At 50.2% G+C, this 19,187-nt stretch overlaps 1 protein-coding gene across 1 annotated transcript in view; it reads left to right on the top strand.

Annotated features, from left to right (window-relative positions):
* The window catches only part of GRIK4 (glutamate ionotropic receptor kainate type subunit 4), a 173,126-nt gene that overhangs the window by 99,839 nt on the left and 54,100 nt on the right, over positions 1-19,187 (top strand). Inside the window, exons 3-5 of the mRNA XM_048328833.1 lie at positions 6,344-6,508; positions 13,286-13,383; positions 15,766-15,931. Coding sequence (XP_048184790.1) covers positions 6,344-6,508; positions 13,286-13,383; positions 15,766-15,931 — 429 coding nt within the window. The remainder of the gene's footprint in view (positions 1-6,343; positions 6,509-13,285; positions 13,384-15,765; positions 15,932-19,187) is intronic.

Below are 19,187 nucleotides of genomic sequence, written 5' to 3'. Positions count from 1 at the left end.
GCAGGAGAGCCCCTGGTGTTCATTCTTCCAAAGTCAAAATCCCATTCCCTACAGCAGCCCTGACCTTACACCTCGGGAGGGTTCAATCCCTCATTCTTCCTCCTCCTCCTCCTCCTCCCTGCTTTTCTCTCCTCGTTTTTGGGAATTCTCTGGGCAGGTTTTTCAGGGCATGGAGTGGGACTTAACTGGTCACAATCCCAGTATTTAAATCCCCAGATCAGGACTTTCTCCACAGCTGCAGTGCCTCAAGTCTGGCTGTGGAAATCCACAGGAGTTTCCCTTTAAAATCAGTTTGCCACCCTGCTTTTTTACGAGAGGCTGGGCTCAGACCCCATGAGCCAGCTCTGGCTGGGACATTCCTACTCCAGACCCCCTTCTTTTCTTCCTGTGCCCTTCTACTCCTCTCTTCATGCTCAGGGTGTTTGCTGCTGCCTTGGAGAGTGATTTATGTTCCCAAAATCAGGTGAGAGGAGGAGCCTGGCAGGGTTTTTCCCTGCCTGCCCCAGAGGGAGGATGTTTCTGGGATGCAGGGATGATCCCACTGAGGCTTTGCATCCCAGCATGACGGACAGGTCACCACCTTCCTTCTCAATTTTCCTGGAAACTCCAGGTGTGGGGGAATGTAATTCTGATTTGATGTACACAAAGCAGTTATTAAAGAAGATAAAAGAGAGATTGTGTTTCAGGCAGCAGGAACTAAAGCCCTCAGCTGTTTTTATCACGTCTCCCCTCCTGTCTCTCTCCCCTCTGAATTTGCTCTCACTGGATAGCAGGAATGAGAGGGGAGCTCCATTTAAATGCAGATTTCCAGTGCTGGCCAAGAGCAATAAATAGCCCTCTGCTACCCCGACCAGACAAACATTATCAAGCCTCTTTGTGAAGGAGATTTTATGTTTTCAGATCTCCTTTTTTCCTTGATGAGATGCTCTTTCCTCGCAGAGTAATAGCGTGTTGACGCCTTTTTATTTTATTTTTAAGCAGCACTTCAGAGATTATAATGGAAATACAATCCCACCTGTTTCTCCACTGGAGCTCCACTTGACAGCCCTGTAATGAGGAACTGTGCAAATTTCTTCTCCTTTACTGTACTGACAGCCTGAAGGGTTGATACCTTATTCAGCCGAGCAGAAAAGCACAAAATAAGGCAATTTTGGCAACAATTTTGAATCCCCTGACCCTGCAGCCTCGTGGTTTTGGAGGTTTTTGGAGGTTTGGAGTTCACGAGGTGGGGAGCAGGAGCAGCAGGTCTGGGGTGGTCCCTGGGGCATATCCTGCTGTTCCTCAGCAGGACAGGGGTGTTTGAAGAATGAAATGTTTTCCTGGAGTGCTTTTGGGTTTCCTGGTTTGGAGAGGAAGGACTGGTCGGCTCCAGTGACAGGTGCTGGATCTTTTGGGTGGCTGAACTGGGCTGGACTGGGATTAGAGCTCTTAATTTGATAAAGGGGGCATAGAGGATTTGAGGATTAGGGAATGGTGTGGCCAGCAGGAGCAGGGAAGTGAGGAGGCACCTGGAAGTCTGTGTCCAGTTGTGGGCTCCTCATGGAGTAAGGGACATGGAGGGGCTGGAGCATGTCCAGGGAAGGGGCTGGAGCCCCAGGAGCGGCTGAGGGAGCTGGAAAGGGGCTCAGGCTGGAGCAAAGGAGGCTCAGGGGGGACCTTGTGGCTCTGCACAAGTCCCTGACAGGAGGGGACAGCCGGGGGGGTCGGGCTCTGCTGCCAGGGAACAGGGACAGGAGGAGAGGGAACGGCCTCAGGCTGGGCCAGGGCAGGCTCAGGGTGGACACCAGCAGGAATTTCCCCATGGAAAGGGTTGTTAAATATTGGAATGGGATGCCCAGGGAGGTTTGGAGTGCCCATCCCTGGAGGTGTCCAGGGAAGGGCTGGAGGTGGCACTCAGTGCTCTGGTAGGGATTTGGCACAGGTTGGACTCGATGATCCCAGAGAACTTTTCCAACCTCAGTGGTTCTGTTGCTGTGTTTACAGCATAAATCAGAAGAGGTTGTAGGTGTGATCTTAAGTTGTCATTTGGGATGTTTAGGAAATACTACAGGTACCTTTATGTGTTTTTCACTTGAAGGGACAGCCTATGAACAGTGAAATATCCTGTTTACCAAGCCAGTGCTGTGTTAAATCTACATTTTCAAGAGATGCCTTGAGATGGAAATCGCGTTTCTGAGTATGACTTTACATTTCAAAGGTATAAAAAGCATCTGAGAAAATGTAAATAAATAAAAAAATGCCACGAACAGGGAAAGGTCAGCTGCACACAGTCTGTTGTATGATCCTGCCAGTAGCATCTGTTCGCTGTTATTGTTATAAAAATGTGACTTCATTAGGTTTTGGATGAATCATGAGTTGGGGAGTGATGCTGTAGCTGCCTTGCAGTGGGATCAGCCTGTCAGGGCACATATGTTGGGAGTCTGGCTGGGGCAGGCGGTGCTCCAGGAGCCACATGGCCTTGGGGAATAGAGGATGGAGCCTTTCTGCTTCCTGAGCCCTGCTCGGGACCAGCTGAGGGTGGAGAGGATTGGATTTCTGAGCTGGCTGAGCTGGCTGGAGCACTGAGTCAGACAATGGCTGGATCTCACCCAGCTCTGGGAGACAGCTGTCTGCAGCTCAGAGAGCACACAAGTGACAGCCCTGCCTGGCCCCCGGCCGCTTCTCTGGCACAGCTGAGCTGTTTGGGGTGAGAAATGAACGTCCTTCCTCCCCCTGGAGAAGTTTTTCCAGGGGAAGAGGCAGGAGGGGTTGAGCATCTGCTGTCACAGAGTGCTGTGCTCGGGGCTGGAAGGGCTGTGGCCACATGGCCCCATCCTGGGTGGGCTCAGGGATGTGGGGCTTGGGGAAGCCACAGGGAGCTCCTTGTGCAGCCCTTGGCTCAGCAGAGAGCACCAATTCCTCCTCCTTTCCCAGTTCCTGGCTCAGCAGAGAGCACCAATTCCTCCTTTCCCAGTCCCTGGCTCAGCAGAGAGCACCAATTCCTCCTTTCCCAGTCCCTGGCTCAGCAGAGAGCACCAATTCCTCCTTTCCCAGTCCCTGGCTCAGCAGAGAGCACCAATTCCTCCTTTCCCAATTCCTGGCTCAGCAGAGAGCACCAATTCCTCCTTTCCCAGTCCCTGGCTCAGCAGAGAGCACCAATTCCTCCTTTCCCAATTCCTGGCTCAGCAGAGAGCACCAATTCCTCCTTTCCCAGTCCCTGGCTCAGCAGAGAGCACCAATTCCTGCTCCTGTCTCCTGTCTCCCCATCCTGTCTGCTCATCCCCGAGGGCTGGGAAATCCCTGCAGGACAGTCACTGAAATCTGCTTTTCTCAGAAGGCACCATCCCATCCCCTTGCATTTCTCTGGCTCCCAATTATACTTTTATTTTTTTCTGCTTCTTGCTGTTGAATCATTCACTTTGAGGGTTGCCTTTGAAATCTGTGTCTGATGGAGATCTGCAGTGGAAGTCACTTGTTGCTTGAAGCTTGATTGATTATTACCCAGCTCCTCCAAAGGGATGAACTCTCCTGGTTTTGGCACTTCTGGAGTGTGGATTTTGTGTTAATTGTATGGAAATCTGCACATATTGAGTAAAAAGCTGATTATTACGACATAAGGGATGTTCTTCTGTCAGGATTGGACCATCCCATGGGAAGAGATGTTCTTCCTGAGAAGAGCTCAGTCCTTGCTGGCTTCCCTCAACTCTCAGTGCCTGGGGAATCCTGAGCAGTGCTGAGGCAGGCGCTGCAGATCCAGGTGCTCCTGGCTCCCTGTGCAGTATTTTTCTCATCATTCATGGAGAAGCAGTCCAGACTGGAGACATTTATCACAATGGGGAAGATAGAAGTGATTTTTGAGGGCAACAAAGTTCAAAGACGTTGCTGTAAGTCTTCAGGATTAAAGATTTACTTGATGCATCTTCCCCTGTTTAATAGACAGGAAGAGATGAAAGGGAATTTCTATAAAGATTTTCGTTCATACTTAATGATGCCACTATTAGATGAGCTTTGGCACAGTGTCCTGAGCCATGAAGCTTTAAAACCAACCTTTTTTAAACATTAAATGACCTTTTTTCATCCTCCGGCTTTAATAAATAAAGATTAGTTCAGCCTCATTACCTCCCCAGTCCTGGAGGCTGGTTCAATATTTAGTTAAAGTAACCAGTCTCCCAAAATGAGCACATTTTGCTGGTTTCCTATCCCAAATCTCACAGGGAGACTGGAAGCTCTGCTGGAGGTTCATCTGGGTTCTAGGAATGCTGCTGCCACTTCCATCCTGGATCCAGGTTCTCCATCTGAATTCCTTATTTTCCAAAACTTGCACTTTCCCCTTCCTCTTGTATTTTCCCCCAAAGTTCAAATTTAACCAGAGCTGAGTAGGGAAAAGAGTTTGCTGTTGTTATTTTGGGTTTCTTCCCTTCTTCCCTTCTTCCCTTCTTCCCTTCTTCCCTTCTTCCCTTCTTCCCTTCTTCCCTTCTTCCCTTCTTCCCTTCTTCCCTTCTTCCCTTCTTCCCTTCTTCCCTTCACCTTTAAGGAAGTTTTCAAGATTCTCAAAAATAAGAATAGAAAAGCCCATCCTGAATAGAGAGAAAAAAAAAAAATCTTTGTGCAAACTTTTTTGCCTAGCTGGCTTGAGGAAATGATTCAAAATGCTTTGGTTTTGACTGTTTTTATACTTAAAAATAATTTAACTGTACGTCAGTGAAAGTGGGTTTTGTTTGAAAGCTGCCAATTAGGAAAATACTTGAAAACATTCCCTAATTTAGTGATTTTGAAGCTTTAAATTAGAAACTAATGAATCTGAGAATGCTGACATCCACTCCCCCACCGCTGATCTTTAATTTCGCAGCATCAGCACCTGAGCAGGAGCTGCATTTGGTGATGTTCATCAGACTCAGCACTTGGATTTACCCTTCCCTGGGAGCAGGGCTGGAGGAAATGTTTTGTCAGTGAGAAACTTTCTCCTCTGCTTCTCTCCTGGAAAAGTGGAGTTTGCAGCAAATTGTTCTCCCAGCTTTGTTGTAATTAAAAGCAGTCACCGGTCATATTAATATCCTAAAACCCTGCTCCTGGCCTTGGAGGAAAGCACAACCCTTTTTGTTGCATAATGAGATCAGGATGAACTCAATTTAGCTCCCATAAAACTGGGAAGAGATAGGAAAAGAAGGAATTCTTGAGTGTTATCAGGATGTGAAGTAAATCAGGCTGGTGTGGGCCATCTTTGGGCTTCCCCTGCTGGGGTTAGGGCAGGGCAGAGACACAGAGATGCTCTGCAGTTGTGCCAGGAGAGAAAAGATCCCAGTGGGATGAGCAGGACAAGGCTGGGAAAAGAGCCCTGAGACGTGGTGCAAGCTGGGTGTTGAAATCAGGCTCTGTTTTGAGGTTTTTTGGTCAAAGCGAGTCTCAGGGGCAGGAAAGCCAAAGGAAAAGGAGCCCGGGCCCCAGCCAGAGGCGTCTGGGCCGTGTTGGAGACTCCGTGGTGGCAGTGAAGGGTGACAGGAGCAATGAGGAGCTCCCAGGCACAGCCCAGATCCCTCTGTGGATCCCTCAGTGCCACCTCCAGCACAACATCCCAGAGCTGCTCTAAGCCTGGTCCCAGTCAGCTCTGCCTTCCAAATCTCGGTGTCCTGCTCTTGGGACTCAGGGTATCCCTGCTGGGTTTTATTTCAGTTCTCAGCTCAATTTTGCTTTTCCCTACCAAAAAACCCACTGGGGTGCCAGCTCCTCATGAAATTCTGGCACGAATGCTCCACTCCTGAATCCTTTATGCCTTCCCTCAAGAAAACAAAAATAATACCCCTCCCCACCTCCCTCTGCCTCACACAGCTCTGAGTGGGCAGCCCCAGGAGCTGGGTTCAAGAGTCAAGTGCCTTCTGTTTGAAAAATATTTGTCTCTCCCCACCCACGGCTGCCCACGTGCTTCCTGAAATATTCCAGCTCTCAGCTCCCTTTCAATGCTTCCACAAAGGAACCATCCGGGGGTTTTTGGGGACGTTCTGCCTTTGTTGGGATGTGAGGCGGTGCCTGGATCTGCGTTTTTTGGGCTGGACAGCTGGATGTGCCTCTCTGGGAGCACCCAGCCCGTGTGGCAGTGGGTGCTGGGAGCCTGGCAGTGTGGGTGGCTGTGCTGTGCCATTCCAGCAGGTAAAACAGAGGCTGCTGCCGAGATTTCACCACCCACCTGTCTGGCAAGACCTGGGGAGTGGGAGAAGCAGCGGGAAAGGCCACGTGTGGGAAGGAGGATGCGCCATCGGGTGGTGACGGGAGCAGCAGCGGAGCTCCTGCAGGGATCAGGGAGCGTGGGCATGGGAGGGGAGTGCGGATCCCAAGCCTAACCGGTGCCAACACCTTCTTCCCCCCACAGCTGCCATCCTGGATGACCCCATGGAGTGCAGCAGAGGGGAGAGGCTCTCCATCACCCTGGCCAAGAACCGCATCAACCGCGCGCCCGAGCGGGCGGGCAAGGCCAGGGTGGAGGTGGACATCTTCGAGCTGCTGCGGGACAGCGAGTACGAGACGGCAGAGACCAGTGAGTACCACCCCAGAGAGCCCAGCCCTCCTCCCTGCCAGCTCCCAGGAGGTGTCTGGCACACTGAACTTGTGATTTTGTGGCAGTCAAACGGGGACAGAGAGAAAAAAATTCTCTCTCAGTTCCTTTGCTCCTTGCAGAGAGCAGTTTTCATTCGAGGTGAAATGAAATGTGCTGGTGTGAGCCCAGGCGTGCACTGAGAGGATCCCTGCCCCCAGTAAGCTTTGCCACCACTCAGTGGCTCGGGACAAATAATTTCCTTTAATCTGCCTGTCAGTAAGCAGGGGTAATGCTGATCCTTTGTCGAGCATTTAACGGTGAGCAAGCAAGAGACTCTCGGGCAAGTTGGGTGCAATTAAGTTGTTTTTAAAACCCTGTGGAATCCTGTGTGTCAGCAAACATGACAGCTCTTCCCAGAGCTCGAGATTGGCAGTGGATTTATTTACACCAAGTGAAGTTTTTCAAGTGATGTTTGAAATCGTGGGGATGAAGAAGAGCTAATTTTGAAAGAGCAGCAGATTTCCCATGGCACTTTAAGGTCCCTTAATGAAACTGTTCTTTATTAGGGTTGTTCCTCTGGATGCCCAATGTGCCAGTTCTGTGCTGGTGAATAAAAAAGAAATTGATGGTCACTGTCCCACAGTTTGAAAGAAACCCTAAAGGTCTGTGGTAGTGCTTTCCTGTAAGAGGGAAACCCTTTGGAACAGGAAATCCTCTTTATAGGATCATTGTCAAGCTGACCTTTAGAGTTCAAGAGAGGGCTATAATTTTTTAGTACCACTTGGCTCAAAAAAGCTGGAGGAATCCTTTTAAATAACAGGGTTTTTAGACTCGTTTCCCAGTGGCTCTGCATTCCACGACTGTGTGATTTGCAGGGTATCCCCAAAAAAGTGGGGCAGAGTGTTGTGGTTTGGGGCTGGCTGGCTTTTCCCGGAGTTTCGCTGCGCACAGCCCTGAGCATCCCTGTGCCCAGCAGTGCTGAGGATTCTCCAGGTGAGCTGGCAGAGCAGGCTCTGTGGGACGAGCACATGGCTCCTTCATTTCCTGAAGGAGCATTTGCATTATTTATAGCCATGTGCCGTTAATAAAGCGCGTCTCAGCGAGTACCTGGGCGCTATTTATAGAGCCTGTCACCCGGGAGCAGCCCAGATCAACCCCAGCTCAGCGACTCTTCCACCCAGCACTTCTCCACTGCTTTGGATCCCTCATTTTTTTTCAATATTCTCCTGGTCTTCCCCATCTCCATTGTGCACACCCTGTTGTCCCCTCCCTTGGCACAGCATTAGGGCAGATCCAGTGTCCCTGGCCAGACCTTGCAGAAGGGATGGGAATTGCCTGGATTGCACGGAATCATAGAATACCAGACTGGTGTGGGTTGGGAGGGTCCTTAAAGCTCATCCAGCTCCACCCCAACCTGGCCTTGGGCACTTTCAGGGATCCAGGGGCAGCCACAGCTTCTCTGGGCACCCTGGGCCAGGGCCTTGCCACCCTCCCAGGGAACAATTCCTTCCCAATATCCCATCTATCCCACCCCTCTGCCAGTTTGAAGCCATTCCCCCTTGTCCTGTCACTACATCCCTCCAAAAGTCTCTCCCCATCTTTCCCTTTCCCTCCCTTCAGCTGGAAGGGACAATGAGGTCACCCCAAAGCCTTTTCTTTTCCAGGCTGAACAATCCCAACTCTCCCAGCCTTTCCTCACAGCACAGCTGCTCCATCCCTCTGATCACCTTGGTGGCCTCCTCTGGACTCGCTCCAAGCTCATTCCCAGTTTGCCCCTTAAAATATCCCAAATCTCCCTGCAAGACTCCCAGAAAATGAGAAAATGCCTCGTTTTCCTGAGCCTTCTTTGTCTTTGAAGGACCCAGCAGCATTTTTAGCTCCGTTTTTGTTCCTTCCTCATAAATATCCAGTGTGTAGCAGCATTCCTGGCCTTTAATTTTGGGAAGGAGACTTGATTGCAGTGACCCCCGAGCTGCTGTAAGGATCAAGAAAGGGATTTCTGTCTTATTTCCAGCCTGTAACACTGCTCAGGAATTCTTCTCTTGGGAGGTTTCTCAAGGAGAAGAATATTAATTGGCTGAGAATGAAATATTATGCAAGAAATTGTTGATTTCAGCAAATTGTGTTTGGGGAGGAATTGGAAACAGGGCAGGTGAGGAAGAGGCATCTCCCATTTCCAGTTTTCACCTTGGGGCGATTTTCTTTGTTTTCTTTACTTGGATTTATAGAGTAGAAATTGGAGCAAATGGACTTGATTTTGGTGAATTTTGCAGTGTGTTATTTGCCTCTTCTTCAGAGCGGAAAAAATGTCTGGAAGCTTTTCTTAGAAAAGGAATAATCTGGATTCTGTATAGCTCCGCTATTAATGTCACTGATGTTATTCTTGATTTATCCTGGTGGCAGAGGAAAATCAGATCCCCTAACTTAAATTTCAAGGCTTTCATGGCTTTCAAATGCTTCAATACATTGCTGGTATTTGTTATGACACACAATATTAATAAAAACTGTTGAGATGTTTTAACCTGTGACTGCAGAGCTGTTTACAGCTGTTTAATGCTGTTCTCACATTTCACACCCTTTGATTCACTCCGAAATATCACAGCTCCATGCTTAGCTGACACATCTAGGAATGCTGGGATTACACCATGTATTGCATATACAAGAGGAGGAAGAGATTTGGGGAGTTAGGTTTTGTCTTTGGGGATTTAGGGGTTGGGGTTTTTTGTATGTTTTGGTTTTTGTTGTTGTTTTTGGGGGTTTTTTGTGGGGTTTTTTTTGTTGCTTGGTTTGATTTTCTTCCTGTTTTTTGTTTTTTTTCTGGAGCTGTTTTCCTCCCATTTTTCCTTCTGCCTGACTCAAGTGTTTTAATGTTAGAGAGCCCCAAAATCTCAATTGCTCCAGCAATAAAGTCTGAGTCAGTCCATCACATTCATGCCTGGTTTGCTATTCCAGCTTTAGATATGAATGAACACAAACTTTGGCTGTTCCTGTGTGATTTTAAGGAGGTTGCAGGGAGAGGTTATGGGCAGAGCCTGTTTTTTTTTGCTGTTACAAGGAAAGCCTGTTCCCTCTTTGTGTTTGATGTTCCAGCTCCTTTTGTGCAGCTCCAGAACGCCTTGTTTAATCATGTCTTGATCTAAACCACCTTGTTCCATTTGATGCCCGGGCAGGACAGATTTCCCTGCTTGTCACCCTGTCCCCTACGGCCTCGTGAGCCTTTGAAGCTCCTCTTTGTTGTGAATCCAGACACGCTGGGGCAGCTCAGGATCAAGAGCCAGCGAGCAGCTGGAGAGTTGCAGATTTTGATTTATCCACACTGGTATTTCAAAGTGCCCTTTCACAGGGCGTCCTCGTGTTGTTGTTACCTGTGCCACCACTTCTATGGGGATTTCGTGTTTCAGCCTGCTCTGGTTATCGTGGAATCACAGAGGGGGGTTGGGGTTGGAAGGGACCTTAAGGATCATTTTGTTTCACCCCTGCCACGGGCGGGGACAACTTCCACTATCCCAGGTTATTCCAAGCCCTGTCCAACCTGGCCTTGGAAACTTCCAGGGCATCCCCAACCTCTCCAGAGGTTGCAGGTTCCTGTCAGGAAGCCCAAGGGATGCTCCAGGAGCATCCCTAGAACCCCTTCTGTTTATGCACTTGGTGTTTTCTCTCTGAGAATCCCATGAGCAGTCCCTGTCTCTGGAGATCTCTGCTGTGTTTTGCAGGCAGGGAGCTGCTGAGGTAATTGCACACCTTCCCTGCTCATTTATTTGGAATTAGAGCCAGGAATCTTGTCTGCATTCTGTTGGAAACTCTTGGCTCGGTTATCTCTGTGCACTGAAAGAGATGCTGTGTTCTGCCCCTCTCTCTGGAGGGAGCTTTCAGCCCTGCTTTGAACAGGATAAATTTGGATAAATGTTTTCCAGGTGCCCTGGCCTCTCGGGAAGTGAAAGACAGACTCTGCCCACGTCTGAGGGGATGTACATCCATTTATCATCAGAGCTACTCATTTGTTGTGCTTTTTCACGTTCAAAAATAAGTTTGCAGTTCTGCCTGGCTTTAAAAAATACCTTTCTGCGTCCCAAGTGTCCAAACCTGGACTTAATTCCCAAATATATTCATGGAAACAATTGGACACAGCTTTGCTGTGTGAAAGGAGGGTCACTGTGCCCTGAACACACACCTGATCCAGGATGGTCAGTGGTGCCCATGGTAAAGAGGTTCTTAAATTGATGCCTCTTCATTGTCCAGCATTTCCTGAGACCCTGAGTTCTAAACAACATCAAAATTGGGACAGAAACCCAGAGCTGGTGGAGCCTGCAGCACTCACAAAGTGCCCTGCACATCCCACAGCTCTGGTGGTGCCCTGGTGCTGGAGTATGAAGGGATTTGAGTGGCAGGGGCTCTGTAATTGTCCATAGTTATGGTCCCTGTCATTATCATGGATGGATTTCGGATACAGGACCAACATTTCCTCATCCCTGAATGCCCACGGCAGTAGCAAGGTCGAGCCTTTTCTCCCTGTGAAGACCTGACAGCATCAGGTAACGCTCTGAAATAGGAAATGTGCTTGGATTACAGAAGGAGCTTTCCAAATGTGGTCAAAACCTTTGCCTCAGGCACCTCCACTTTGTTTCCATTCATTTTCCTTCATTTTTGTGGATGTTTCCCCCTGGTAGTGACAAGCCAGGTCTTTTTCTTCCTCCATTGTTGCTCCTCCGTTGCTATGGCTACCTAACCCACTTTTTGTCCCGGCTACCAGGCACGAGGAGCAAAGCACTCACCAAACTTTCCTGTCAAAATTTTCCCCAGGAACTTTTTCCTGGTGACCTGTGGATAAGGGAGGGCTTGGAGCAGCTCCTTCCTCCTGGATGCTGAATGGCAGAGCTGAGAGGGACTGGTGAGTGCTGCTGAGGCAGCAGGCGAGGCTTTCAAACCACTGCTGCTCTTTATTTAAAAGGATCTTCTGGAGAGGTGTAAGTGGCTGTAAATTTTTTAAGCACGGAGGAGAAGCAAGCCCTGGATTTCCTTTGAAGATGCTGCAGAAAAATATCCCTCGTTCTGGAGGAGATTGAGTTGTTGGAGGGCGAGGGAGCTCAGAAAGAAGGAAAACCCAAGAGGAGATGTTTGCATTTCATGAGCACTTTCTGTAAGAAGTTGGAGCAATCAGTGGGGACTGGGGAGGATAAGGAGTTTTTTCTTCAAAGGAGAAGTAAAACCAATTCCCCAGAGTGAAAAACTAAATGACATTTGGGCCTCTTCTTCCAGACGTGAGGCTGGGAAGGCTTGAGGAGTCTAAGGCCGGAGATGAGAGAATCACAGAATGGTTTGGATTGGCAGGGACCTTAAAGATTCCATTCCCTGCCATGGGCAGGGACACCTTCCACTATCCCAAGGTGCTCCAAGCCCTGTCCAACCTGGCCTGGGACACTTCCAGGGATCCAGGAGCAACTACAGCTTCTCTGGGAAAACTTGGACTTGGACATGTTAACTTCCCAAACCCCACACTCAACCCCACACTCGCTGTTCTAAACCCACCCCAAGCACGGTGTAAGCTTTCATTTCACTTCCAGCCTTGATTTAAAGACTCAAAGTTGCTAAAAAACCTGCTCTGATCTGTAGCTCAGCAGTTTTGATGATGAATTCACTCTACTACCAAAAAAACCCCACGTTCGGATTTGAATTTTTCCTGCTTGGGTAACTCTTCACAGCTCTTCACAACCCTCACAGGAGCTGGTCTGAGGTGCAAGCCAGGGGAGGAGGCAGGTTTGATACTGAAGAGCCCCAGTCTTTAAAATCTCAGCTTTGTGATGCACTGGTTTGGTTTTCACACACAAAAATGCTGTGAGCCAGAACTGAGAAGAGTTCTGGTGCCTCTTTTCTCCCTTTGGTGCCTCCTTCCTCCCCTTCAGTATCCAATTTCTTCTGAAAGATTCCAGTTGAGCAAATGTGGCTTTTTCTGGGGAAAAAGCTGGGTGTGTGAGGTTGCTGAGGCAGCTCTGGCTTTGCAGAAGGAGCCGTGGCCAGCACAGGAGGCTTTTGGAGCTCAGGGATTGAGGCATGAGGGGCTCTCACCTTTTGTTCATGAGGTTTTTCCTGCTCTGCTGGAAGGGTTCTGAGCGCTGCAGGGGATGGGGATGGCAGCAGGGAGGTGACACCAGCTGGGCTGCTCCTGGGAGTGCAGTTCAGCTGGATTTGTGCTGTGAATTAAAAGGCCAAAAAAAGGTTGCAGTTTAACCCGGGGAGAGATTTAACTTGTTCAGTTTGTCAGGTGTTTTTTATGGCTCCGCTAACCTTGCTGGCGTGGAGCCAGAAGATTTAACTCCTGCCAGGGAAAAAATAACACAAAACAAATGAAAACCAGCAAAGCAATCCTTATTTTCACACTGAGTTCTGCAGAGATGAGGGGAGAAATTCCTACAAGTCTGTTTGATGCTTTGAAGCCAGGTCACTGCTGTGTGTAGCATCTTCCATAAAGTTCAGTTCATGTTTTAACCTGGGGACAGAAAGGGATGGTACAAGGCAGTCAGAGAGGAGGATACTGGGATGTGAGGGGAGTTTAGGTGGGGTTTTAAAAGGCTGAGGAAAGATGGAGAGTGCCACAGGCAGGGTGACAGTGCTTCAGGGGGCGTGAGGGGATTTTGGGGATGGAAATGGCCGAGAGGGTGTTGTGTGAAGGAGATGATGCCCTGTCCTCCTTGCTGAGGTGCAGCAGGCACTGTAAGCACGACCGTCTGCTGGAAGTTGGGATAAATTCTGACGCCTGTTCCCTCTCTCTGGTGCCCACAGTGTGCCAGATTCTCCCCAAAGGTGTGGTGGGAGTCCTGGGACCTTCCTCCAGCCCAGCCTCCAGCTCGATTATCAGCAACATCTGTGGGGAGAAGGAGGTAAGTGGAGAGGTTCCCCTGTGATGGTCAGAGTGGACAGCATGGTTATCACCCCTCCTCCTAATGCACAACTTTTGAAATGTCTTCCTTTTCCCTTTCCTCCCTCTTTCTGCCTCCCTTTTCCTTTCTGCATCCCCTTTGGCTCCAACTCCCCTCACATCCATCACCAACACAGCCACGTCCCCACTGACTGAGGGGTGCAAACCCCAAAGCTTGCCCTGCTGGATGCAAATCCACAGCCCCTGCTGTGACATGACTGTGCACGTACTTGGGAGCTTTATGTTTGCTGCTCTTCCACCCAATTCAGCCCCTTTTTTCATCTGTGTCCAGACTATGTGCTGGATTTAATATTTTATAAGCCTCGAACCATCCTACACTGATCTGGCTCTGCACACGGGAGAAGAAATTGAGTTCTCTTCTCATAGTTCATCCCTTTAAAGCCAGATAACATCTCTCAGCCATTTAGTGGCTCTCTCTGGAGCCCAGCCTCCGAGGAGAGGAGGCTGGGACTGAGCACTGTAAATAATTTGCATTCACAAATGAGTGCTGTTCATTGTTCCTGGAGTGTTGAGGAGAGGGAAGGGATCTTTCAGCCCTAATGCACCGGGCTGCAGCAGGAGGGGGTATTTTGTAGTGTTTTCTCCTGCTAAATATCATGGACATGTGCTCCATCCCAGGAAAGGGAACTCTGCAAGTGTTTTTCCTCTGAAATTCAGATTCAATCCAAGCCTCTGATCTGAGGCTTCTGATGTATTTTTCTCTTCAGAAAGGAGAGGTGAGTGCTGGTGCGCTCCGGAGGTGTTTGATTCTCTCGGCTGCCCTCCAAGCGGTGTAAACCTGCAGTAACTCCCTGGGATTTACATCCCAGCAGCATCAGCTGGTGCCACCGTGTCAAACATGGCACAGAGCCCAGCCAGAGCCCCCTGTGCCCACAGCCAGCCCTCAGGGAAAGGGAGCAGTGTCCCCAGGCAACCACCGAGCACCAGGTGGAGGGACTGATGTTCACTGGGGGGATGAATCTGTCCTGTGTTACCCCTCCTGTGCCTTTGGCCCAAAGAATCCCTTCCCACCTGTCCAGAAAGGGGAGTTGCACTGGGGCAGAGCTCTTGGAAAGGAGAGGAGGACTCTGGGGCTGGAGGCAGGGGATGAACAGGGCTGTGCTCAGCTCTGGGAGCTGATGTGATGGTGGATTCCTCCCCCCTCTGTCTGCACCTCTCTCTGAGTCCCAGGCTGGGTCTGGATGACTCCCAGGAGTGATCAGGATGCTGCCAGGAGCTGCCCTGTCTGCTCTGCTTAGAGGAATCCACCTTCCCCTCCCTGGGTGAGGGCTGCAGGCTGGAATCAAGGCAGATAGCAGCTTATTACTCCTTAACTTCCCCTTGCTAACCAGCAGCTTCTGCTGTCAGTGAAGCAGCCATCACAGGCTGCTAATCGGCTTTCCCAGGAGCAGAGGGGTGGGAGGCAGGGGCTGATGGCTTCGGAAGGACTGATAACAGAGGGAGAGAGAACCTGACACGCGGCTAACGAAGCCGTGGCAGATGTTTCCCTTTCTTCAACTTCTGTTTCTTCCAAAATAATTCACCTGGCAGAAGGGAAACAAGATTGCCTCTCTTTATCTGGCTGAGCCCTCAGTGTCTGGGCTCGATCTGTGTGTCTGCCCACCCATTCCATGCACACTGGATGTGTAGCAGAGCTACCTCGGAGGGAGCCCTGAGGCTTCCCAGCTCCCGAAATTCCCTGCAGAGCAGCATCCTGCTCCAGCTGCTGCTCTGCTGGATCAATGACAGGCCCAGCATTGCCAGCACCGGTGGTTCCAGCCTTGTCTGGCTGCCTGTTGATCAGAAATGCCCAAAGCTCCTGGCTGCTGCGGCTGTTCCTCCCCTGCCCAGCCTTGCCAGCGCAGGGTCATCCTGTTCTTGCCTTCATCTCTGCTAATTAATTACCTGGTGGCACCTCTGTGCAGCAGGCAGGGCTGGATTCATAGCACTGGATGATCCCCTGTGTCCCTCCCTGCCTGCCAGCCCCGAATGAAGGCTGGGCCCGGCCACAATTAGTGCCCCAGCTAATCAGGTTGAACTCACACGGAAGGTTTCCTGGGCTGTAATCACAGCCCCCGTTGCCTTTCGCTGAGTGGCTCAGCAAGACTTTTCCTGATCCACTCCTTCCCGTGGCTTTTCGTGGCTGTGATAATTATTTTCCTCTGCTGCTGCACGAGTCCCACCCTCCCCTCTTGACTCCAGTGGTGCTTCTGCAGTTTTATTGGGATATTCCACTTTCTGCCTGCTGTGCACTTCATACCACAGGCCCTTTATCGCAGATTTACTTGTTTTTATTTCTACTTCCCTCTTTAATGATATTTTCTTTCCTCCTCCCCACGCTCAGGTTCCTCACTTCAAAGTGGCTCCGGAGGAGTTCCTGAAGCTGCAGCTCCAGAGGTTCACCACCCTCAACCTCCACCCCAGTAACACCGACATCAGCGTGGCCGTGGCAGGAATCCTGAATTTCTTTAACTGCACCACTGCCTGCCTCATCTGTGCCAAAGCTGAATGTAAGTCTTTGCCAGGCTGGGTTTGCCTGCCCCTCTGCTTCACCTCCTTCTTGTTTGGTGCTTGCTGGAGAAGGTCCCAGGTCCCCTCATGTCTCTGGTCAGAGCAGCTTTTTCCACTCCAGAACAGTTTCTCCACCCTGGTGCCCCATGGAGGTGTTTCTCAGAGGAGGAAAGGGCATGGGAAGAGATTCTCCTGCCTTCTGTTTGACCATCTGAAGAGCGTTTTGCTTCCACAGATGGGGCTTTGAATAAGAAAAATCAAAACTTTAATAAAGGCTTAGGAGGATTATTTTTAGGCGAGTAAAGCACTTTGAAATATGTCTTGCCCAAAGGCACATGCAGTTTGTGGCCTAAAACCAGGATTTGATTAATAGTCACCACAACGCGCTCTGCAGCCACACACGTGCTGGTGATGGTGCATCTGGACACTGGAGTTCCCACCTCGGCAGAGCCACCTCCACCTCGGCAGGGCTAAATCCACCTCGGCAGGGCTAAATCCACCTCGGCAGAGCCAAATCCACCTCGGCGGGGCCAAATCCACCTCGGCGGGGCCTCCTCCACCTCGGTGGGGCCACCTCCAGCTTGGCAGGGCCACCTCCGCCTCGGCGGGGCCACCTCCACCTCAGCAGGGCTCCTGGTGTGGCAGGAGCAGGCTCTGCATCCCAGTGCTTGGAGCAAAGCGTGTCCTGTTCTTCCTGAGGTCACTGTGCAGCAAGTGTGGGGTGGCCCTACAAATTCTGCCTTTATTGTCCTGTGCCAGATCCATCAGCTCTGGAGTTTGCCAGACAAACCAGCCTGGAAGAGGGGCTTTGGAGAGGCCCGTGGGTGCAGGGAGAGCTTTGGGAATGCTGCTCTCTGACTGGGCAGGGTGGAGGAAAGGCAGATCATTCCCAGTTAGCCCTGGGCAAATGTCCAGCAGCAGCTGGGTGAGCAGGGCAGTGCTGTGGGGGATTCCTGCTCGGGGACACAAGGAACAGGAGTGTCTTTGCCTTTCCTTTGTGCTTTCTGTGCCTTGAGGACGGCGGGCACTCAGCTGAGGTAAGTCAGTAAATCACCTTCAGTGAGCGTGCCCACATTTACCCCAGGAAAGGGCCTCGCTCAAAATGATGCAATTAAAATCATGCAAATGGTCTCCCACATTACTCCCAGTGCTGGAATTTTTCATTGTCTAACCTTAACCTTAAGCAAGAAGGGAAGCAAAGATAATTAGGTTTTCTCAGCTGCCATGCAGGAGGCTCAGGGCTCTGCTGCCAGGAGCTCACAGGGCTCTGCACCCCTGCCCTGCTCCCCGCTCCTGGGCCAGGTGCCTCCCGCTGGGATTACCATGATTAATATGATTTTCATTTAGCTGGATCAAACTCTCTTACCCAAAGCAATTCAATTTATTTCACTCCGGTGCTGCTGCATAACTCAATATTTAGGGTGTGCTGAGTCCTTCCCAGAGCCAGGGAAGCAGTGGGGCAGGAGCCTTTCATCCATCCTGCTCTTTGTGCTCAGCAAGGACCTGATCGGAGCCAGGCTCAAAGCCCAACATACCCTGACTGTAACAGAGCACAGACAAGGCTTAATTGAGCTTCATGTAGGAGCACAAACCCTGTTTTTCCCTCAGGACATGCACTGCTCCTAAGAATGGTCCTTAAACAACTAAGTGGAGGCATTTCAGGCTTTTGGAAGGTTCCCTTGAGGCAGCTGAGGGGAGCACACGAGCTGCCTGCTCATCAGTGAGGAAATGCTGTTTTGAGGGATGTTATTATTTAGATCCCAGGAGGGGAAGTTGGTGCTCCTTTGGTTTAAGTGCAAGGCTGTGTGATGGGACCCCTGGGCCCTACCCTGCCACACTCATCCTGTCACATCCTTCCTCCGGGGACTGACTGTGATTTCCCCTGGCAGAAGCAGAAAATGACCCTTAAAGCCAAAGAACTTGGGCCAGCCTGAAGTTTAATGCCGTGGGGAATGTAAAATGTAATGCCATGAATAGAGTGGGATTTGTGTGACTCAGTTTGGTGAATAGAATAAGATTATCTGACTCAGTTTCTCTGTGATGTTCAAAAATTGACTGGTTTGGGCACTGCTCTGGAAGGTTTTGTGTGGTTCCACAGAAACTTTAACCCAAAAAGGCAAATAGAGGAGTGCATAGACTTGTTAGGAGCGTCTCTGATTGTCAGAGGGGAGGGAATAACACCCAGGGCTTGAGAAGGGAGAGCAGGACACTGAGGTCCAAGGCCTTGTGCATGTCCCTGATCCTTTAAAAATTTTTTTTAGGTTCAAACACCCAGGGAAATGTTTGAAGCGATGGTGTTGGGATTAAAAGCAAGGCTGGATGATGGGAATGTTCTCTTCCCAGCCATCCATGTCAAGGACTGCAGCCATCAGCAGCACTGCAGGTCCTCCATCAGCAGAGCCTCGCGGGCAGGAGCAATAAACAGGGATGTGGCACTCCAGGAGAGCTCCAGCTCCTGCCTTTGCGGCTTCCCAGGAAGCAGCTCTAGTGCTGAGAGCTCGATGTTGGGCTGCTCCTGCCAGCTCCGGATGTTTGCATAAGGAAAAATAAAATAATCAAGGTCAGGACTTGCCCCAGGCCAGCCTGAACCTCTCTCAGAGCTCCCCACGGGAGTGTTCAAGCAGCAGGTGCCTGGTGCAGCCTCTCTGTCCTCACTGTAGTACTTCAAAGGTGCCAGGAGGAGTCTGCAAGCCTTTGCTGGTGTTCATGTCCCTCTGAAGTCCCAGTCTGGCAGCAGAGTCTCACATCCTCCCGGCATCAAACAAAGGGGAATCTCTGAACACAATAGAGACTTCCCTGCACACAGCAAGAGCAGCTGCAAGCAGAAGGCTTGATGAGGCTACAGGTAGGATCTAACGTGCTGGAAATGATAATTTCCTCGAGCTGGAGATCAAATGATCCCTTTTTTTTTTTTTTTTCTCCTGGTTCCACTTCTTCCTCTCTGTGCCTGATGAGCTTTAGAAAAATTTTCACAGCAGCAGAGATGAGCTGCAAGTAAACTTGGTAGTGTCAGGGCTGTAACTTGCAGCGACCTGTCTGGTCCCCTGCAGTTGTGGAATGAGGTGAAAATAAACCTTTCCACATCCTCAAGGGTCAAATGAAGGGCTTAGGTAAAATTTACTGTTCACTTGGGCTAGAACACAAAAGAAGAATTCAGGTGAGGTCCTTGTGTGCTGTAAGCAGAGTGAATTCTCTGCCTGGTGAGGAAGAAAAAGCTGGTGTGACCCAGAAAAGTCCTGGCACAGCTGTTTCTGT

The sequence above is a fragment of the Corvus hawaiiensis genome, chromosome 25 (assembly GCF_020740725.1).
Source record: "Corvus hawaiiensis isolate bCorHaw1 chromosome 25, bCorHaw1.pri.cur, whole genome shotgun sequence".
In the NCBI taxonomy this organism is placed as follows: domain Eukaryota; kingdom Metazoa; phylum Chordata; class Aves; order Passeriformes; family Corvidae; genus Corvus; species Corvus hawaiiensis.
The sequence above is the reverse complement of the archived record's forward strand: the minus strand, read 5'-3'. Positions and strand labels throughout refer to the sequence as shown.